Raw genomic sequence first — 23,413 nt, 5'->3', positions numbered from 1 at the left:
AAATGCAAGTTGATGGGAATTTTGGGCAGATCCTGTAATAATGATGCCCAGGCAGAGCCACATTGCTCATGAGCTGATACAGAAGTAACCAATTGTACATCAGTAGGCAGTGAACAGCAGGGACAAAAGTGTACAAGTGTAGGAGCAGAGTCCCATGAGTCCTCTCTGTTGCCTAGCAACAGCCCATGTCAGAGTTCATCCCCTACCTGTTTACTACCTAAAATACTTCCCAAAACAAACCCCAACTCTCAGGATGCTTGAATAGAGTTTACTTGCAGTTTGAATAGCATTTATAATAACAAAAGTGTTTACATAACGGCTTACAATCATTTCCATACAAAATAAACTGGCGTCACATCATCTTCCCTTTTTACACTTCTCGCCCGTTCTGTTCCATACGCAGCAAGCACTCCCAGGCTGTGCTAGCTGGCCAACTCTACAGAGTGTACACAAAGAAAGTCACCACGCCCACATCCTGACCCACTGTGGCTGGGATTTGTTTAGCCATGAAACAGGAATACAGACACTTCAAAAACCATGTTTCCTCTCTAGAAATCCTTTTTGTCTTGAATTATGGTACATTTCTTAATTTTACAGCATTTTATACAAGCTGGCAGGATTTATTTCCACACCTTCACAATCCCATCTCTAGAAGCAGTCACAATGAAGCCCTGAGTGGTCTGGAAGGTGGCAATGTCTGTGATGATGTCATGATGTCCTACAGGCAGAGACTCCGGGCCCCTTCGAGGGGTGTCATCACTTGGTCCGACCTTCTGCTTATTCTGAATTTCCTGTTTAGTGGGTAGAACCAAACAAGGGTCTGAGGTTAAGCCTGTGCCTTGTCCTACCTCTCAACAGTATTCCCATGGCTGTGGAGTTAACACCTTGTTTGAGGTCATTATGCCACAGAGAGTAAGAGTCCAAAGTGACCAAGGTTTTCAGCCATCAGACTGCAGGCATAGACACTCATAAAAAGGTCAGTATAGCCTGTATGCATATTAACATGGAAAGAATAGATATATGCTTGATATTCTGGCATTTTATAACACTGATGGGAGGCCTACTCTGGCCAGAACACCTGATATTCTCTATCAATAACACATACTTTGAAGGGCAATGGCCCCACCAGGACCCCAGTCTCCTGATTGTTAGCTCTGTGACCCTGGACAAATGACTTTCCTGTCCCCAACTGTCCCATCTGCAAAACAAAGGCAGTAAGACACTTCTTTAATGTAGTCCCTCATCCCTTTATTATACTGTAATTATACAGCAGTGAGTGAGGTGCAGTGGTACGTACACCTGTGGCCCTGGAACTCAGGAGGGAGGCACAGCACAGTGGCTGAGCAATGTGGTGACACCCTGTCTCCATGCCCACTCTTCCCACTCAGAAGAAAGAAAAACCAAACACATTTCTTAATTTCAAAGAAATCTTGAAATATCAATCTTGACCAAAGCTGTTTTTGTGCCTACAAACGTTAAAAAAACAAAGTCCCACCACACCTGGACGACCTCGGTGCCTTCTATTATCTTCTTGTAGTAGGACACAGATGGGGAGCCTGTACTTCCTGCAACAATATAGGACCTTTCTGGGGAAACCAAGTCCCAGAACCTAGGGGAGAGAGAATAAATGGTAATAAAATCTACAGTGTATCTCAGAGATTCCTCTAGAATCAATAGCACAACATTATAGCTGCCTCTCATGTCTCAACCCAAGGCACTCTTCATGACACTGTACCTTATTTTCATGTCTGAGCCAGCGGTTAGCAGGATAGGGTTTCCATCTGCAGGGCTGCAGTAGATGCCATGGACACTGTGCGGTGAAGGCTTGAAAGACAGAAACACGTGGTCACATAAAAAATGACATTTTTAGTAGAAATGAGTTAACTCTCAACAGCTATACAAGCACCTCATCCGTCAAGACATATAGTCTGTGGAAATGGACTCTCATCTTTTGGGGAAACTTCAGGATCTAACTGCTTCGAAGGCCTGGAGGCGAAGCTCAGGACAGAGTGCTTACACAGCATGAGCAAGGCCCTGAGTTCAGTCTCCAGGGTTCCTCGGGCTGAGCATGGTGGTGCACACCAGTAGTTCCAGTGCTCTGGGAAGAAGAGGCCAGAGTCACCAGCCCAAGGTCAGCTTGGGACACACACTCCAATCCTGTCACAAACAGTATAAAAACCATTACTTCAGGGTTTCTTTGCATGAGACCTAAGTAAGGTGTGTGTGTGTGTGAAACCTTTCCTACCACAGCTTACTTGCCAAGATATTCCTGGAAACATGACCAATAGACAAATCTATACCCAGACCACTCATACAAGGTACAGATGCTCCTTAATTTGTTTTGGGGTTCTGGCCCAACAGTAATCTCGTTGTTTACCCTCATGGTCTGACAAGGAGCTATGCTATGGCCCAGTGCCACACAGAGCATCACAAGAGAACCAGAGCACAGATCACTAGCATGGGAAAAGATCAAAATTCAAAGTGTATTTTCTAGTGAATACATATGGCTTTTACACCACAATGTGAAGGCAGAAGTCCTAAGGCAGCGGAGGCCTGCACATGAAGGAGCACTGTGCTCTGCATCAGGAGGCTTTGCCTAGTTTGCATCTACAGGAGCTCCAATGTGAGATCATAAACAGCCAATGGAGCAGACCCTGCAAGCTGAAAACATTGGAAAACACACAGTAATGGTCACATGGCAGTTACCATTATTAAGAACACAAATTAGATATACCTAAATATGTGATAAAATTATGTGAGAGATCATGCAGGCTAAAATGCCTAAACATGCTTAGGATAGAGGTAACAATTGTCCTTTGCAATAAACACTGGTGACACACCTGTAACTCAGACAGTGGAGGTGCACTGCTGGCCCAGAGAGTCAGTCTCCTGTCACCAGTCTCCATGTCCCACATGGAGACTTCATTGTTGCCCTGAACAGCTGGAAAAAAAAAAAAAAAAAAAAAAAAGGCAAGAACTGTTAGCTCTTCTGTCACAACTGGGTAGCAATCTCAAAGCCACCTGTATCTATTTCCATCCTGCAAGAAATACTAATACTCTTAAAATAACAGCATGACTTACCACCAGACTGGGTGAGTTAAAAAGTGTTCTCGATAGCCTAACAGTTAATATATATACTGCACTCCAGCCAGGCCCTGAAGAGACTATGGGGCAGAAAGGCAGATCATATAGCTTTGCCCTCAGGAATGCACAGCATAGATGGAGAAAGGAAAAAGAAGACACATGAAACAGCATGACGACAAGAAAGAGAGCAAGTGCCGAGCTCCTCTTGCATTCAGGCCACGGAAGAAGCAGCACATCTCGTGGGCTGAATCTAAATGTCTTAGCCAGGCCTGAAAAAGCTGGACAGATGCAACAGCAGGTGGCCAATCTCAGGCAAAATACACTGAGTAGGCAAGAAATATCCATGCAAAAAAGCTCAGGGTTTTTTGGTGGAAGGATATGTGTGAGAGGGAGGAGAGGCTGGCAAGAAAATCAGAGAGCATGGGCCTGACACAATCTGTGCATTGGGTAATGATGCCGGTGAGGGCCACGACAATACCAGGACTCAGGCACCTATCATCCACAGAGCTGACACTATTCACTGGCACTGTCCTGGACACTGGGAGAAAGAGGGCAAACAGAGCAAGTAAATCCCTACTGCAGGGAGCTTCCACTCTGGCAGGGACACTAAACAGAAGAATGTAAATGAGCACCAGGGACAGAAGCAATCATGAGGCTGGAGCAGACACGATGGTGGTAGGAAAAGCTCAGGAATAAAGGGCACATGACACTCTCTCAACTTTGGCCTGCATGAATTGCACTCTAGGCTCTTGTACTATCTGGTCTTACATGTGTTTGACCTTTAGCAAATGACCTCCAAATAGTTCAAGGTCTTACTCCTGAGAACCTGTAAATGTTGCCTTAAATGACAAAGTGATTTTCAAAGCTATAATTAAGGACCTTGAAAGGGGTGAATTATTCAGGATTATCCAGTGGGCCCTAAATGCAATCAAAAGCATGCCTGGTAAGAGGGAGGCAGACTCATGACCAACATCAATGGGCCTAGGTATTATGCTTCTTCCCTGAAGAGAGGACATTAGTTAAACAGTGTAGCAAGAGAAGCAGGAAGAGGCAAGGAGGGAAGTCTTACCACAGCCTCCAGTGTGGCCCTGCAACCACACTGGCTTTACCCACAGCACACAGCTCATGAGTCACCAAGTATGAACAGCCTTGGTAGGGTCTCACCTAGGGCAGCCTGACTGTATCCTACACCTCAAAAAAGTCACTGCTTGGGATTAGAAAATGGCTCACTTGGTAAACTGCTTGCTACATAAGCCCAAATGACCCAAGTCTGATCCCTAAATCCAAGTAAAAAGCCAGATGTGCGCCGTCGCATCTGTAATCCCTGCATTCTTACAGCCACTGATCAGTGAAGATGAGAGATTCACTTGGAAGCTCTAGGGAATCTAGCCTAGAGGAAGACATAACTCAGCAACAAAAACAACAGTGACCCTGTTTAAAGAAACTCTCCTTGAACAAGCTTGCCTTGTTGGAACCCTGACTGCATGGATGAGCCCATAGAGAGCGCCCTGGACCAGGGTAGAGCTGGGTGATACTTGGCGTATGGTCAGTTTTTCCATTGCTATGACCCCAGCAGAATGACTCCAGGGCTTATTATAGTTCAGTCTCAGTCCATCATGGCAAGGAGGAAGAGAGTCCCTGGTGATATGACACTGCCGCTCAGCCTCCAAGGGCCTGCGCACACACAGTGCACAGACAGGCCTGCAGGCAACACACCTATACACCTTAAAGCGATAGCTCAGGTACCAGCACATTGAGTGCTCAGTGATGGGAAAGAAGGGAGGGTGAGAAACACAGATGTGGGCAGAAAGAATGGCAGCTGGAGAGGAGCCCACATTTCTTCTTACATTTCTAGGAAGATCCTGGTGGTTTTAACAAAAAGCAGGGGGCACAGGAGCTTGAAAGAAATGAAATGAAAGATAAGAAAGGTAACAGCTGATGCATGGGTTTTGAACTTAAAACACAATGATGAACAGTTTCCACATGAAAACAGAATCAAGCACATGGTTCAGATGTAATAAAAACTCATGAGGAGCAAGAGTCTCAGCAGCCCCCATATAATGTAATTCCCAACCCGAATGTCAGCCCTGCACCTTACCTGCAATTACCCAGGACTGGTACAAGGGGTGCATGGAAAGGCGCCGGATGCGAGCTCTGGAGGGATGACAGTGACTGGAAATTGGCAACTGGAACCTCATGTCCCAACACGCCATGGCACCGCTGCTCGTGCCTCAAATTTAAAAGGCACAAACCATTAACATCAAAGCAAAGTGCACAGCCCTGCATTTACAATGGCAAACAGTGTCTATCACCTCTGGATGAATACAGTTTTTAGGTTTTTGTTAAAGGTGGGGTCTTACTATGTTGCCCTGGATGGCCTCAAAGTCCCAGAGATCTATGTGCTTCTACCTCCTAAGAACTGAGATTAAAGAGATACACAACCATACTCAGCTCTGAATAAATGTAGTTTAGAATTGCCTTGGTCACTTCAGAAAAGGTTTTGTTGCCAGGCCTGGTGTCAGAAGCCTGTAATCTCAGCTACTCTGGAGGCTGAGGTCTACCTGGACTAAAGGGAAAACTCAAGCCTGGGCAACTTGGTGAAGCCATGTTTCAAAATAAACACTAAAAACTGGATTGTGGCTACAGCTCAGCAGTAAGGTACTTGCTGGTTGTATGTGCTCCCACGAGGCTGTCTCCCCAGTTTCAAAAAGCACCCACAGTTGCCAAATAACAGTAATAACATGCTTATCATAATGCAATTACAGTGCTGTCTAATTAATGCAAATTTAAATGAATAAATTCATTAAATACTGACATTGTTATTAACTGCCAAAGGCACCCACAAAACCAGATGCTGTAGAGAGGATGAAGCTGAATTTGGTGAGCCGGAGCATTCAGACGGCCTGAAGAGCATACAGCATCATTGATACCCAGTGATCCTGGAGCATTCAGACTGCCTGAAGAGCATACAGCATCACTGATACCCAGTGATCCTGGAGATTCAGACTGCCTGAAGAGCATACAGCATCACTGATACCCAGTGATCCCAGAGCATTCAGACTGCCTGAAGAGCATATAGCATCACTGATACCCAGTGATCCTGGGACATTCAGACTGCCTGAAGAGCATATAGCATCACTGATACCCAGTGATCATTGCAAATCCAAAGAGAAAATGGCTCTGTGTCTGTCATTAGCTTCCAGTCATCTCTGTGTGTCCTTTGCCCCAAAACTTTCTGCAGACAGGTATGGATGTCCAACCACAGCAGAAAATAGGCTGAGCGCCCACCACCTCCCCCATGGCAATTTACTAGTAATGAAGAATGGACCCAATGGAAAAGAACTGAGCAGCTAAACAGAACAGAGCACATTTCTGGGTTGGTCTCCAATTCTGCAGGAGAGATGGACAGAGGCAGTTGGGTCTCTCCCTGTCTCTTTGCCATAATCCATGACAATGATGACAACAGCCACTCATGGCACCACTGCCTCCTCAAAGCTGCTCAGGGTGCCCAGATGTCTATCTTTGTCCTTTGCAAACCTGCTAGCTACACACTATCCATCCAATGTTATGAACTGCTCTGGATGCTGCCATCTTCCAATATGTAAAAATACAGGAAAAGGTAGATATTTAATGACAATGCAATTTCAAAAATCAGATTCACAAATCTAAACTCAAGCACAGAAACCTTTAACTCTTCTGGGTATGAGGGAAAGACGAAACTATGTTATTTTCCAGGAGCATATTCAAAGCGCTTTGCAGGAGAGGGGCCTGGGATGTAGCTCAGTTGGCAGAGTACTTGCCTAGGATACTAAGTCCTGGTTCCATCTCCAGTACCACATGACCCAAACAGTGGGAGATAGAAGCAGGAGGACCAAAAGTTCAAGGTCTTTCTCAGGTACTTTGAAACCAACCTGGCTGCATTAGGACCCTGTTTTAAATACAAAAGAAAACAAACCCACACAAAACTCTGTGAGAGAACCATGACTTTTGAAGAAAGGAGACAAGCAGTGCTAAGGGCAAGCGATGTAAAGTTTCTTAGAAGGAATATGCTTTAGTGACAGACAGAATTGTCACTATAATTGATGACATGCAGAGCTGTCAGTGTAATTAATGACAATGTATTATGTATCCCAATTACTGTAAATTTTAAATATCTTTACCACAAAATATGCGAGGTGACAGATTTCTTAGTTACCTGATTTAATCATTCATTGATATAAGCATATATCAAAACATCACACTGTATCCACTAGATACACAGCAGTAGTACTGCAATTAAAACTAGAATTTTCTTGAATCAGCAATCCTGCTCACCAGTTTACACCTGAGAAAAATCGAATTAGAGTTCCTACAAAAACCTACTTGTAAATGTTTATAGCAAATCTATTCAGAAAAGCCCCAAACCAGAAACAATTCAACCACCAGCTACACAGTGGCTGCGCCGTACACAGACTATCTATTAAAAAATGACAAATAACTTAAAACTCTGCATACATGAAGGCAACGGAAAAGCCTTATAAACTGCATGCTTAGTGAAAAACGTGCACTGTGTAATTCCATGTCTGTGACATCTGGAAAGGGCGAGATACAATGGAGACAGAAATCGGGTGAGTGGTTTTGCCCTGATTAAAGACAATGACAACAAATGCTACTGAGGCTGTGGGGGAGGGGAGGCCCTTGTTCCTTGCTGCTGGGAGTAGGAACTGGAGCAGCCACTCTGAAGTCAGTGTGGAGGTTCCTCAGAAGGTGAGAAATAGATCTACCCTGTGATTCAGCCACACTAATCTTGGGCAAATACCCAAAGGACTCTAACATCCTACACAGACACCTGCTTATCCATGTTTACTGCTGCTCTATTCACAGTGGTCAGGAAATGGAAACAACTTAGTTCCATTAGCTTCTGAATGGCTAAAGATGCGTACCTTATATAGTGAATGTTTATTCTGCTGTAGAGAACTGAAATTAGGAACTGTGGAGGTAAATGGGTGGAACTCGAAACATCATACTTAAGTAACAAAGATCCCAAAGGACACACATCACATGTTCTCACACATGCACATCAAACTCTTAGATTTGTGTTAAATCTGGAGTATCAAATCCAGGGAACTACAAAGGGGCCATGGGGTGGGAAGGGACATCTTAATAGAAGGGAGAGAGAAGAAAACGGGTGATACGACAGGAGAGGAGGAATGGGAGGGTAGGCAGGGATAACACACACTAAAAACCTCAAGGAAGCCATGTGAAACCTGCTGTTACAGAGTTCTGAGACACACACTCATATGGCATAAAGTGCTCCCCACAGGAGCCACAGGGTTAGGAAGACTGTTAGCAGTTGGGAGGACCAGGGCAATACAGAGTCTTCTGGATACAGCGGGACTGATGGACTCCTGAGCTCACAGTAGCTGTGGTTGCCACACAAAAGAAGTAGCAGTCTAGCATGGGAGCAGGGTCACAGTCCCTGCCCATAACTGAGAAGATCTGAGCTTATGCTGGGGGAAGGAGAGTCAGTTTGCTTCAAGTGTGCTGCCTCAGGTAGGTCACAAGCTGCAGTGTATGCCCTATACCCACACATATGGGCAGGGCAAACTGGACTCAGCTTTTCTTATTTTTAAAGGAACACATAGTTGGGAGAAGTGAAGAGTGCATATGTTCAAAATACTTTGCATAATGTATGAAATTATCAAAGAATAAATATATTTTAAAAAATAAACTTAAAACTTGTTAAAGCGCCGGGCGGTGGTGGCGCACGCCTTTAATCCCAGCACTTGGGAAGCAGAGGCAGGTGGATTTCTGAGTTCGAGGCCAGCCTGGTCTACAAAGTGAGTTACAGGACAGCCAGGACTACACAGAGAAACCCTGTCTCCAAAAAACAAAAACAAAAAAAAGCAAAAAACAAACAAACACAAACAAACAAACAAAAACTTGTTAAAGCCAACTTTCAAAAGAATTACTTGTATTTCTTTTGTGATAAGGGTCACACTAGAATATCTACTTTGGTAAACCAGAGTTGTTGCTCCACTTTCCCGCTAGGCCTGTGACAGATGCTTTCAGGTCACTAAATCTTCAAAGCAGCCTTTGAAGAAATTAGTCCCATTAGAAGATGAAGATACTGAGACTCAGAGTTAAGTAGCTCGACTGAGGTCCCTGGAATTTAAAACTGTTGTCACTCAAATCGCTGTTTTCCTTAAGTCAGAGCTTCCCCAACAGCACAGAGAACACCAGCAACTCTTAATTGCTTCAACGACTGTAAGGTGAAGGCTCACTGAGAACAAGAAGAAACTTCTGTCTCATGTACCCGGGCTAGCCTAGAACTCACTATGTAGCTGAGTGCCCTGAACTGGCCCTCTTGCCTTTACCTGCTAACCATGTGACTGGAAGGGTGCACTACCGCACCGTGCTCACCTACAGCTTTTATGCTACTTTGAGCGTGGGTCTGGAGAGGGTGGCCAGGGCCTTAGACAAGCACTGAGCCACACTCCCAGCCTTACATAAGCCTCCTAATGAAAAATAAACTGTCAGACATTAAACAACACAGTAGCTATGAACACAAAGGAGATGGAAAATCCTCAGTAAGGAAATCAGGAAAAGCCTTCACAAGATGCTACTTGCAGGTGTTGGTGGCAGGTGTTGGTGGCATCCTGACACACAGGTTGGCTTACCTATGCAGAGCCAGCACTGGTGAATGTCCACAGCAAAGGAGGTGATGAGGCCTGACTTTAAGTCATGCTTTAATGTCCATGCATTGCTGGAAGACCTGAGATCCCATCCAACCAGAGAGCCATTCACCGTGGCATAGGCAAGGACAGACTGTGCCCCGGAGTTGAAGTGATGCATGTCCACCACACATCCATCTTCCTTCTGATCCAGAATCCTGCAGGGACACAAAAGCAAAGGCTTTTCCAGTCACTGAAGATGGAGCGCTGGTTCCCGATTACAAGAAACTGACAACCTATCTTTGGCCAAAAAGGAAAAAGTGGCCATTTGGAGTGGCATGGTCTTTAATCCTAGTACTTGAGAGGCAGACACAGTAGAGTATGATTTCTGTGAATTTTCGGTTAACCTGATCTACCTATCAAGTTCCAGGACAGCTAGAGCTGAGACCCTGTCTAAAAATATAAATAAATAGAAATTATGTGACCTCAATGAGACAGTTATAGCTAGATTTCTTAAAAGATAATTCCAGATACAGAAAAGCTGTAAAAAGTTTCTATACACTTATTACTCAGTTTTTTTTCATATTGCCATCTTATATAACTATATTTATCAAAACTAAGAAATCAGCCTTGCTGCAACAGTAATAAAATTAGCATTGTGTGAAATGCAAGGATTATTACAGAGACACAGCTGGCTATGCATCTTCCTTCACAGAACCGCACACAACTGTCTGGCATCCTCCAGAGCATCTCATGCCACTCATTTGTGATCTAACTCTTATCTGGCCTCACCTGTGGCAAAGGCCAATCCTGTTCTTTCCAGAGTGTCATATCGTTGGAATAATGTGACAGATGCTTCTGAGTCTGACACGTTTCATCAGCAAACCCTGCTTCAGATTCGTCAATGCTCATGCCAGAAGCTAATAATTCACGTTCACACCTTCCTATTGCCAGGTTCTACTTCATGCATAGCTATGCCAGGCTGGGTGTTTGTTTCACGCTGCTGAGGGTGCAGCTCAGCAGCTGGCACTTGCCTAGCATGCATGAAAAGTTGATCCCAGCACCTCAAACCATGGCGAGGTGGGAGATAAGGGAGGGAAGAGAAAAAAAGGACATGACTTGAAAGTCACCTATTTTAGTCTTGAGTTGTATACACCTCTGCTACATATTCTTCATTCTTAAAAATGCAAAAATCATTCTTACTTTCTGACTGGTACTGTAGGCTACAGTTTGCAGATCTCTGTTTCAGATAAACATGTATACGTATTCTATTTCTGACTATACTTCCAAATAGAAAGGTGATTTTTAAGATATCAAAATATTTTAAGTTATTAAATGGTTTGTTCCATAGATTATATACACACACATACACTTTACAATTGTGTGTGTATGTGTCTGAGAGTGTGTGTGTGTGTTTGTATGTGTGGTTTTATGCATGTGAGTGCAGTGGTCTCAGAAGCCGGTGAGGTCATCAGATCTCCTGGAACTGGAGGGACGGGAGGCTCTGACTGACCTGACATGCATGCTGGGAACTGAAGTTTTGTCCTCTGTAATTAACTGCTGACCACCTCCCAGGTCAGATCTAATGCTTAAGAAGCATAATCACAGTTAACATGGCTGAACCACACACATGATGAGTAACTAAAGGCCAGGTTACTTTGGAGGACACTACAGTCGGGCACAGTAAAATCAAAACATTCTAGCAAGGTCTTCCAACCTAGGAAATGAAATATTGCTTAAAGAATAGCATACACAGCTAAAAGTGTTGTCAGCTGAGAGAGCCAGGCAGAGTGTGTCTTTTTTTACTGTCCATCCGTGTAACCCAGGGGCACAATCGTCACACAGTACACTCTGCCAGTAATTTAAACAAACTCAAAAGTATAAATGGTCATCCTCTGCTGAAATAATTTCAAGGAAACTGGCAGCTATTTGTTGCTAAAAGCCATCTGTAAAATGTCCTGGGCTAAAGACACTCAAATGAACTGTTGACTATGTTAAAAATACACACATTTTTTAAAATGCAAAAACAAAGCAAACAAAACAACAAAAATATCCTAAGTGACCCAAAAGATACTCCTTACCTTAAGCTACGCAAAGGCCTCAAGGCAGCCTTTTACTACATTAAAGTCCTGTTCTGGTTTTTCTGTGTGGTGCACTATCACTTCCCAGCATGCACTTCTCAACCACCCTGCTTTAACAGACTCACTTGCCTTTAGAGTGTGTGTGTGTGTGTGTGTGTGTGTGTGTGTGTGTGTGTGTGTGTGTATGTGTATGTGTATGTGTATGTGTGTGCTCGCGTTTACAGGTCAGAAGACAACTTTGGTGTTTGTTCTCAGGCACCTTCCACATTCTGTTTGAGACAGGGTCTCTTCCTAGCCTGGAACTGTGTTTAGTACACAGGCAGGCTAGCTGGCCTACAAGCTTCCAGGGATCCTCCTGTCCCTGCCTCCATCTCTCAGTGCTAGGATCACAGGCATGCACCACTTTTTATTTGGGTTATAGAGATCTGAACTCAGTTCCCTTTGTGTCTGCAAGGCAAGTACTTTACCAGCTGAGCCATCTCTCCAGTCTTTGTCCATTGCAACTTGGCTCATGCCTTCCAGGTAAGATGGAACATGACCATACTGCACTCACGCTGTCTGTTAATGTGTCTTTATCTCCTGGTAGACTATATTCTCAGAGAACACAATGTAGGGCTGGCAAGATGGCTCAGTGGGGTAAGAGTGCCACCCAAGCCTGACACCCTGAGTTTGGTTTCCAGAACCTATGGGAGAAGGAAGAACTGACACTTGAAAGTTGTCCTTTGATCCCTACCAATCCCTGTGAATGCACTCACTTTTTTTTTTTTTTTTTTTTTTTTTTTTTTAGCAAAAGAGCATTAACACAAATGTAATTATTTGTCTCTGGTATCTTTAGGCATAACATTGGCAGGAGGTCGGAGGTAGGGGACTCACTTTAACTTACTTTACATTATGGTTAATATTTAAATAACTATTAACTTAAAAAGAACTGAGATTCATAAACAAAACCAGTCAATGTTTTACTGTAGAATGACAAGCAAATCTTCTAAAATATATCACCAAATTTAGATATTTTAGTCCCAAACAACAGGACATGGTTTTCTTGACTGATAAATACTCACTGTGCTCTGGCAGTTAGACAATCTGGTTAACAGCAGTGTCATTTAGGCAGATTCCAGACTAAGCTGACTGAGTCCAGGGCTGCCCCCTTGCACTCTAACAAACTGCAGGAATTAATACACAAAGGTTCTGTGCTCTAAAGTTAAGCACATCTGAGTGTTCTGGGTCAGAAGCAGCTTCCTGACTTCAGGGCATACGAGAGGGATTGTACCACGGAGGAGCTCCCGTTGGCCCAGAGCACTGCAGTGTGGGAAGTGGCCCACAGCCCACAGTGCACTATATGTAGAGGTAAAAAGGTGGCAGACAGTACCTGCTTTGTAGAGGGTGGATTTTAGGAGACTTGGGTAACTTAGAAGCCTCAATTCCAAGAAGCTGGACAGCACCATTATCAGATGCTATGGCCAAGTAGTGGGAGCCTTGGCAAAATGTTAGTGTCTTGACTCGCCCTCCAATTCGGTTGTACGTGAGAATAGACCTGAATGAAAGAAATATGAGACCGTTGCTGGAACAGCCGCAGCCACTGTTGCTAACACTAATTCACACAGTTATTAACAAAGTTATTACTGAGGTTCATTTTATCCCCATGATGTCCACGCACAAACCTCCTTTTCTTCAAACGTCCATCTTCTAGCACCTCTGTCCTATTACAGAGCCTGAGCTGGCCTCAAGTCCCAAACCAGTTTTCCAACTAGTGCTACAAACACCTTAAATCCCACATCCTTCAGCTCTTCTATAGCTCTGAACATGGAGATTGTCACAGCTGAGAGAGCTCTGCCTTCGGAAGCAAATTTCTGTTACCTGTATGACCTCTGTCATGATCTGTGACTCAGTTCCTCATGCACAGAGAGTGCCTTACTGAGAGGATCAGAGGAGAGGCCCACTGAACCATCCGAACAGACAGACTTTCATCACAATATTCAGCCTCCCGCATGCTAACCTCTAGAGCCATCCCTTGTCCTTCCTCACCTGCTGCACCTTCTCTGGGCATCTGACGTAAAGAATGCCCGTCAGCACCCCCCTGAACCCCTGCAACACGCCTCACATCACTTGTACATAGTTATACTTGTAAACAAAAACAGAACATTTGATATTCTAATCATCACTCCTCTCTGGCTCAATTCTTACTAATAGCTTAAATATACTACAAAGTACATTTGAAGTAGTCTACTCAATTGCTAGTGTAGAAAAATGCAACTGATCTCCGTATAAATAGCTTCTATTTGTCTTGTCATTTAATGTTTTTTCCTTATGCTAGATCATGCTGACGAGTAACAGAAAGTTACTCGTTACATTTTTTCCTATTTATATACATATTACATGCACATGCACATGCACATGCACATGCGTGTGTGTTCCTTACCTACATACCCTGGCTAGAACCTCCAGTACAATGCTCAATAGAACTAGCAAACATACCCATTCTTCTTCCACTCCTTACTTAGAATGCCTGCACTCTCCACCAATGTCAGCCGTGGCTTGCGGAGATGGCTGGATTTCTCCATTACTCATTTACTGAGTTGGTTTTAACCATTAAACGGTGAACCCCGTCAGATGCATCCCCAGAAAAGATGCCTTTCTCTGCAGAAACCAGTGTGTATCCTCTACCCTTTATGCTGCATGCTTAACTGGCACCCTGGATAATCTGTTCTTGCTTTCAGTGTATAATTCTTTTCAGACTACAGTCAGATTAGTGTGTTGATGAGGATTTTCACATCTGTACTGATTGTGACAGGTTGTAAGTCCCAGGAGATTAACATGGCTGTAATGTCAAGGTAACACCTGCTCATGGACTGAGTTCAGAAGTGCTCCCTTATTTCTTGGAAGCACTTTTGAAAGATTATAATTCTTTAAATGTTGAGTGGAGTTCACCACGAAGCCCTCAGCTGGGCCTCTCTCTGTGAGACTCACTAATTGACTCTCTTAATCTATGTAGTTAGGTGTCTATTTCTTCTTTAATCATTTCCAGCAGCTGTGTCTTGCTACAAAGTTATTCATTCTGTTCTAATTTTTGGCATATAATTATTTACAGTAGTTGTTTTTATTTCTGACAATAATTTTTCCCCCTGCCCCCCCCCCCCTTTTTTTTTTTTTTTTTTTTTTTTTGGTTTTTCAAGACAGGGTTTCAGGGTTTCCCTGTGTAGCCCTGGCTGTCCTGGAACTCTGTAGACCAGGCTGGCCTCGAACTTAGAAATCTGCCTCCCAAGTACTGGGATTAAAGGCATGCACCACCACTGCCTTTTAAAATTCTGATTTGGGTAACGAGTCTACTTTCATTTCTTTAAAACAAAATGTCACTCTCATAAAGTGTTTCCAGTTTCGCTCCTCTTCACAGAAGCAGCTTTCTGATTTCACTTTCATTCCTGTGTTTCCATTCTCTACTTCACCTGTTTCCTCTTCAGTCTTTTCCTTCCTCTTCCCTGGGTTATAGGTCAGGTCTCCTCTTACTAACCTATTATAGCTGAATTGCTGATCTCAGATCTTTCTAAGAAGAAACACAGATTAATACCGATGGGTAGACATTTCCTAACGCTCCTGGGGCGGTGCTCCCAGGGCGGTGCTCCCATCTGTCAGGATGCTGTTTTCATTTTAACTAAGGATTGCTAGCTATCAGGCATGATATATATCTCTATATACTTGGGAATCTTTTTTGTTTTGTTTTGTTTTTCGAGACAGGGTTTCTCTGTGTAGTCCTGGCTGTCCTGATACTCACTCTGTAGACCAGGCTGGCCTCGAACTCAGAAATCCGCCTGCCTCTGCCTCCCAAGTGCTGGGATTAAAGGCGTGCGCCACCACCGCCTGGCATACTTGGGAATCTTAAATCCCTCTCTGTTGCCAGTACCTGATTTCTTTCCACTCCAGTTGGAGGATATATTTTATACACGTCAGTGTTTTTACATTTATTGATGCATCTTTTATGAACTAATGCATGATACAGTCTGGAAAATATTCCATGTACATGTCAAAAACTTGCATTCTAGTGTTGCTGAGTAGACTTCTTTTGCTCTCTGTCAGATATGATCACTTTTCAGTGACTGTTTACGGCCTCTATTTCTGTGCTGCTCTTATATTACTGAAAATGGGATATTAAAGTCTCCCGCTATTGCGGTTAAACTGTCAATTTTTGCTTCATGTATTTTGTTAGGTGCCAGTGTTTATAACTGTCCTGCCTTCCTGATGGATTCAGCTTTTATCCCCTGGAGGGTTTCTCTGAGCCTCTCTTCCCACCACTCCCTGGGGTGTGCGCTTTATCTTTCTGATCCTCTCAGCCCATTCCTGCCTTTGAATTTAAGATGTCTCTTCTCTTTCTGTGTAGCCGAAAAGTGACCCAACTGTTTTCTTCCTTCTGCCTCCTGTGCCTCCTGATTAGTCCCTGTGGTTACTAACAAGGACAACTTATGTCTGACATTTTTCTATTTATTCCTGGTCTTAACTGGGTTTTTTCCACTGCTGCCCTCTTTTGTATTCAATATTTTTCAGAATAGCATTTTAATTTCCTTGTTTTTGAATTTTACTTAGTTTCTAAGCTTTTAAGAAGTTACTAAGAAATACAATTAACATCTTTTTTAAAATTAAATAATGCCAACTTAATTTAAACATACAAAACTTGCTTTAATATTATATTCTTCTCTCTCTCTTCCCTCTGGTTGACTCTTGTTATAAAGTATATTAATGTGCTGTGTTATAAGCCCAGGGTAAGTATTGCTAAGGATCAAACAACTTTCTTGGAGGTTTGAAATTCCTACAAAATGTTGGTTTTAAAACAAACTATACAAAACAAAAAGTAAAAAGTAAAATAAAATGGCTGCATACACCTATCTTTCGTTGGCTTTTCATTTATATTCATTTATATTCTATTTAATGCAATGCTAAGAGACAGTGAACACAGACACAGGTATAACGTGAAAGCACAGAGCTCTCTGAACAGACACACAGCTAACCCCATCCTACTGGGCTGCTAAATACACAGCAGACTTATGTTACTTTAGAGTCAAGGATATTTAATTTGATCTCATTTTAGTTCATTATGCTCAATGAACTAATAACAAGAAGAGCAGCAAAGCGTTCCCTACATCTTTTCAATGTAGATGAGATTTAATCTGATTCATGGTAGGTCTTCTGGAAGAACCAACTAGGCAGAGAGCAAACAGGAAGACACAGGCAGACAGTACCAGGGCAGGGAGGAATATATGACGTCACCTAAAGCTAAAGTCCTTATAATAACCATATTTATCTAATTCACAGACTGAGCATTCAAACTCTCAAGGACACTGGTCACAAATGACCAGGTTCCAGAGCAACAGAGTCCTGTTGTCCTGATGTAGCTGGCTAGCTTGTGGTATTGTTACTCGTGTTCACATTTTTTGCATCTACTCAGCACACCAGGTTGGCTCAGCCATTAAAACAGAGAATCTGGTCATTCACATTGTCCACACTGCTGCCACCCTTGCTGGTGCCATACCCCCTCCCTGCATCACAGTGATGGACAGCCGGTGCCATGCCCCCACCCCATCACAGTAAAGAACATTCCCATTGCTGTTTGCTGTTGCCCTACCACCTTCATCCTACTGTCAACTCAGCCAGAGCCATTCCTATGGCATCTTAGATCACAACTCTCCTCTGTTCACAACCTTCCAAATACTCCCTCTCTCTCCAAGTCAAAGTCCTTCACAAGAGCCCTCACAGTCTATTAAACTGGACCCTCCCACTTCTCTCCTGTGCTTGTTCTGCTCAGGTTACACAAGGCATGATGACCAGGTTCCCCACCCTCCCCAGGACTCTGAAATCCCTGTCTCCTCTGCCCAGAACATTCAACATTCCCATGTGCCTCCTTCTCCTTTCTTTCAATCCGTTCCTGGAATCCATGTTTCCCTGTGAGGCGATGTCTATGGACAGTTTACTGACAAGCCCAGCCCACCTCTGTTCCCCAGCCCCTGTCATCTAACGGGATCACTTCTATACCTCACTTATTTACAGTTCTTGCTGTCTCATGCCCCAGCAGATGGGCAGCCTCTGGCCCGCACAGCCCTATGCATGCCTTGCTCCTAAGCAGCTCTGATACAGAGAAAGCACTCTGCAAGCACTGCTGACTTAGCTGGATCGGCCGACCCCACTGGCACCTTACCGGGTTGTGGTGGTCTTCCCCTCCATCTTCTGACTGTTCCAGATTTTCACTGTGCCATCATTTGAACACGTTGCAAAAAGTAAGTGTTCGTCAGAGACTCTGACTCGATTCACGGCGGATTTGTGCTCGTGAAGATGTGCAACTAGGAGCCCTTTAGGACGCCACCCTGAGAAAAGGCGAAAGTGCCTTAGACTGTGGCTGAAACACACACGATTCTCAACTACTAACATCAGAGCAATCCTAAGAACTAATCAATTCAATGGTACCCTGGCTAGCCCATCCAGAAGGGTGTACTGGACCATGACACAGTACTAAGATATCAGGGTAGCAATTAAGTACTGCTCAAACAACTTCAGAAAGACTCTACCTCAGGGCCTTCTTCAGTGTCTGAGAGACATAGCAGTCACTTAATCCTCTGAAAAACCCTGACTGCCAATTTAGAAGCATGGGTGTGACCATCCTAGCCTAGACAAACAGCTTGGAGGCCATTTTCTAAGCAAGAAAGTTTGAAAACCCCAGCCTGAGACATTAGGGTGATCCAGGCTATGGCTGAATCTCACTAAGCTTTTACCTTCTCAGCTGTAACATGGGGGTACATCATTTAACTCAAGAGGAGAGCTATGCACATAAATAACGTGTGGGTCCTACACTGCCCCAGCCTACATGACCACCCAGCTGGACATAGTGGCACATGCCTTTAGTCTCAGCATTCAGGAGGCAGAAAGGCCAGCCTGGTCTTTAGAGCAAGCTCCAAAGAAGCCAGGGCTACTTGGAGAGACCCTGTACCAAAATAAAACAAAAAAGCAAAACATCTAGATTGTTAATTTCTTCTTTGTCTGCGATCACTTCTTCTAGGGTACAAACACGCCAGATTTAGGAGTTACAGCCTCAGAATCTATAGACTTCCTAGTTCATTTTAAATGGCATCTATCATTTTCTGTATTTTATTATGCATATTCTCCTGTATATACAAGTTCTGGGACAAAAACTCATGTTTCATCCTATACTGAATGCCTTCAGTACCCAGCACAGGTCTCTGCATCTGTGTATAAATGCATCGTCAACATTTATACACAGCTTGTGTAAATGAAATTTAACATTTTGTGCACTTAATATTACTTGATTTTAAAATAAATCAAGAAGCTCTGCTGAAGATCAGGCCTACTGTGGACGTTACCACTACGCCCAAGTGGTTCAACGTCACTTTAGAATGACTGCTTACCAAGAGGCAAAACTGAAACTTAGATTCCTGCCCAACGTGACTCACGCAACATTAAAAACTCATTTGCCGTTGGATCGCTAAGTCACCCAAGTGGGAACCCAGGCTGAACATAATTGCTAAGAAGGATATACTCAGTTTGAGGCACCATGAGGTCTACATGCTCTGCAGATTAGCTGAGTATCTTAAACAACTGCTCAAGTGTGGAGAGAAGAAAAAAAGGAGAAATGAGCAGTCACTGTGCACTTCTGTGCTTACTGAATAAAATGTGTAACTCCATTTACCTATAAAATGTACCTATGAAAAGAGGACCATAAAACAAGATTGTGTGCAGTCATCTTGTTATGTTTTCAAGCAGATCTGGCAGGTAAGTAGCATTAGCTTCCATTACAGAAATAGCTGGAACATCCCCGGATACTCATTCTGACAAAAGCATCTGACTACACTCTGCTCAGCACTTCAAAATATTTCCTAAATCTTTAAACCTTCAAGCGGCTTCGACTAGTACTTCTGGAGTCCACATCAAAGCTCATGGGAATTCCTGTGATCTTTGCAAGGTCTAAATGTAAATACACTATGCAGTTCTTCTCAGAATTTTAAAGATAAGCTTATACTATTACAGCTTAAATATTAAAACTCATTTATTTTTTAAAGCTCTACATACACAGAATCAAAGAGCAGCTGTGGCACACTGTACAGGCAGGGTGCTAGTACAAGGGGACACACTCCAAGCCAACATCTCTCCACTTCCTTTCAGTCTCCCCACCCCAATACAGGAACTATTTTACCAAACTCTTTTTGGTTTGATTTTTTGTTTTGTTTTGTTTTGTTTTATATGCATGTGTGTTAGCTGCATGTCTGTACACCAAACCCAAAGAGGTCACAAGAGTGAGTTGGAGTCCCTGGAACTGAAGTTACGGAGAGTTGTGAGCCACCATGTGGGTGCCAGTGCTTTTAACTGCTTAGCCAACTCTCTAGATCATTTCACCAAATTCTTACTGTCAATAATTAGCTAAATGCTGGTGTTGTAAGTTATTCTGTTCTTTCCAAAAGCCTCCATGTTTTCTGAGTGTCCTACCTTTTCTCAAATAATATTAATCAGACAGCAGACTCTGTAATAATTAAAAGCAGGGATTTACCTCCTAGAAGATGTTCAAGGAGAGCAACATGAGAGTGGGGAGGGGCACCACTCCATGACTGCCCAAGCCTGGCAATAGCCAGGGAACGTGAAGCACAGTCAGGTTCAATTAAGCGACAATAGAATTCCGTAAGTGTCGATCAAAGCTACAGACCCGGAGTCCACACATAATGACTTCAGGTTTCTATCTACTACTTCTTGCTCTGGGCTTCTCAACTGAGCTGCTCTTACTCCCTCTGTCTATTAAAGTACACGTTGCCTAGTGCAGGCTGAAGAACTCTTTCCAAGGCTCTTGTGAACACAGAGCATGTCAGAGGTTTTCACATCCCTCCCTAACCAAAGCCTGTCATCAGAAATGCTAAAACTCCTGAACTTTTAAGCTGAAGATTTTTGAATTTGGGGGTTAGGAATGCTTAATCTGACTCAGGCTCCTACACTAGAGTCCAGGCTCAGGCTCGAGGCAAAGGGGCACAAACACAGCCCTCACCAGGCGGAGGCGGCTTGCTCTCCCACTCGGCGTTCTCCATCATCTGCTTGGCTATGCGCTCCGCGTTGCACTGCTCCCGCTTCTGCTGTATGAGCTGCTGCAGCTCAGTCTTGCAAGTGGTGATGCGGATCTGGTAAGTGGACGGCAGGACTGTGCTGCTTACAACTGGAATCACGGCCTTCTTGCTGGGCATGTGTGCTACTTCTGAAACCTGAGACACAGTACAGATCTCAGTGTCAGAGCAAGGTATGTTTAAGAAAATGTTTCCATTTTGAATCTATCCATTATATGGGCTTCTGGTTCTTTAAAAAACACTAGTAACTCAAGCTAAAAGAATAAGTGGGATTTCAATTGATCTAAGTCAATATCTTCTAATTAAAACATGACTGGTAGGGGTACAGCTGTCTTAAATTACAAACTCACTTCAAATACATCAAAGCCATTATATTTAACATGCACAGAAAATTTGGAAATTTATCCCCAAATAGTTTTGCTTTTTGTTACATTAAAGGAAGAATAAAAAGATTTTAAAAGTTTTAAAATGTTCTCTTTAGCCTAGTTATGATCTTAGTTTGGTCTTTAACCCAATTTCAGTTTGCTTTATTAGCAAGTGTCTCAAATGAGTGACCTTCTCCTTGCTTAAGTGGTTGGGTTTCTCTTGGCTCTAAAGTATAAACCAATCAGTACAATCTTAACTTCTCTACAGCCTTTTGACATACAAAACAGCAGAACAAAACTCAGACAGGAGGATGACAATTGCCTATGTGACAGTACCTGTGGAGACGTTGACAAAGGGACACAGATACCAGCAGAGGATTCAGAGCGAGGTGGTTTCCCAGGCTGAACTACCTCATGGTCACTGGTTTTGGGCAGAGCCTGTGGGATATTTGGTGGCTCCAATGACCCAAACATGCTTTTCCATTCTTCATTTACATTGGAGTCTTGTTTCACATGTTTCCTAGCTATGAAAATATATTTGGGACAGTTAGTTCTGAAGGTAAAACCAACATAATTTACTGTCTATTTATAAGGGAACACAATGGATGCTACTTTCTACATGTTCCTTTACAGCTACATTTTATTCAGATCTATGCCTGTAACACCTATGAAGATATGGGTATGCTCAACTTATAACCTCAGCATATGGGAATGTTTAGTCGCCTACATATGTGCTGACACTCAGAACTGTCCATCTATTCTCAGCCAGGTAGAAAATGGATGTCTTCATTTGCATTTATTTAATTATTTACATTTAATTTATATGTATTCTGGTCTACCAATTAAATGCTTAAATCCTTCACCCTTTTTTCTTTGGAGTGCTTGCTTATTTTCTTACTGGTCTTTATGGGTGCTTCATGTGCTATGCATGTAAGCCATTAGTAATTAGGTTGCAAACACTTTATCCTAAAGCTTACTTCAAATAAAATTCATTTGCTACCCTCAAATATGATATAGAAACAGGGAGAATCTTAAAGGCATATACTTAACAGTGAACTATTCCAGCAGAAAGAGTGTCACAAGATCTTAGGAGCCTCATACAAAACATGTCAGTGGTACCTGGGCTGATAGTTCCAGATATCTAGTTGCCAAATAACTAAGGATTCTTTGGCTTCTACTCTTTTGTATTTCATTGTTTATTTTAAATTCATTAGGTATTACCTATTAATAATCTAGAAACTTGTATCTGGTTTTACACAGGCTGGACCTGAGTTATCAGGTAAAGGATTCGAAGCCAGCACTTGAATCATCCCTTCCTCAAGAGGCACATGGTTTTACAGGTGGGGAGCTCAGAGAACTGGCCTTCCCTAGTCACAGAGCTGTGATCTAGGCAGGAGCCCATTGCCCTACTCTTCCTCTCCTGTGTTCACCTACCAAGGAGCTGAGTCACTGCATTTCAGAGCTCTCTGTCTGGGAAGTGGGGAGGGGATTTACTATTAATTAACTAAAACCAGCCTTATAAAGTAGCTTATAATAACAAGATGAGCACAGCAATGTACTAACCCCGTTTCTCATCTGGTTCTTGTTTGGTTTTAACAAGATCAACTTGTCTCCCAGTGATGCCTAAGGCTGCCAAGTCGATCACACCTTTCTGGCTGCTGTCGTGGAGGTGGCTCTGGTCTACTGCGTTAGCTTTGGCTCGATTGGATTTCATCATGAAATCCTTCAGTGCCACAAGTTTGTCTTCCTCGTCTTCGGTCATCCCCTAAAACCAAATTAAACCAGGTAGTTTGGGTTAACTTCAAAAGAAGAAACCACAGGCCACAGGATGACTAATGGATGAAGGGTCAACTCCAACGTAACCTGAAAAATGAGACAACGACGCAGGAGAACAAAGAGGGGAGGATGACCACCGGCTCTTCCAGAGGACTCTGCACCGGTATGTTCTTCATATTAGCTTTGCACCTCAAATTCTGTTGATAATACTGTATCATAGGTTCTGTAACTCCAATAAGGCAAGAAAAACACAGATATTCAGAATGCAATTAAAACGAGTGAGACGCCTGCTACTGAACAAGTACTTCACACATTATTCACCTGGGAATTAGAGAAATCAAAAGAAACACCCCAGA

At 43.2% G+C, this 23,413-nt stretch overlaps 1 protein-coding gene across 1 annotated transcript in view; it reads right to left on the bottom strand.

The window, feature by feature from the left end:
* Nucleotides 1-254: 254 nt before the first annotated feature.
* The window catches only part of Pik3r4 (phosphoinositide-3-kinase regulatory subunit 4), a 49,336-nt gene continuing 26,177 nt past the window's right edge, over nucleotides 255-23,413 (bottom strand). Inside the window, exons 10-20 of the mRNA XM_034484109.1 lie at nucleotides 22,845-23,046; nucleotides 21,618-21,805; nucleotides 20,844-21,054; nucleotides 18,000-18,165; nucleotides 13,188-13,352; nucleotides 9,744-9,955; nucleotides 5,183-5,314; nucleotides 2,841-2,941; nucleotides 1,736-1,824; nucleotides 1,501-1,609; nucleotides 255-791 (exon numbers count right to left, since the gene is read on the bottom strand). Of these exons, the coding sequence (XP_034340000.1) occupies nucleotides 621-791; nucleotides 1,501-1,609; nucleotides 1,736-1,824; nucleotides 2,841-2,941; nucleotides 5,183-5,314; nucleotides 9,744-9,955; nucleotides 13,188-13,352; nucleotides 18,000-18,165; nucleotides 20,844-21,054; nucleotides 21,618-21,805; nucleotides 22,845-23,046 (1,746 nt within the window). The 3' untranslated portion in view covers nucleotides 255-620. The remainder of the gene's footprint in view (nucleotides 792-1,500; nucleotides 1,610-1,735; nucleotides 1,825-2,840; nucleotides 2,942-5,182; nucleotides 5,315-9,743; nucleotides 9,956-13,187; nucleotides 13,353-17,999; nucleotides 18,166-20,843; nucleotides 21,055-21,617; nucleotides 21,806-22,844; nucleotides 23,047-23,413) is intronic.

This window comes from Arvicanthis niloticus, chromosome 21, assembly GCF_011762505.2.
Source record: "Arvicanthis niloticus isolate mArvNil1 chromosome 21, mArvNil1.pat.X, whole genome shotgun sequence".
Classification (NCBI taxonomy): Eukaryota; Metazoa; Chordata; class Mammalia; order Rodentia; family Muridae; genus Arvicanthis; species Arvicanthis niloticus.
This window is presented reverse-complemented; position numbering and strand designations above follow the sequence as displayed.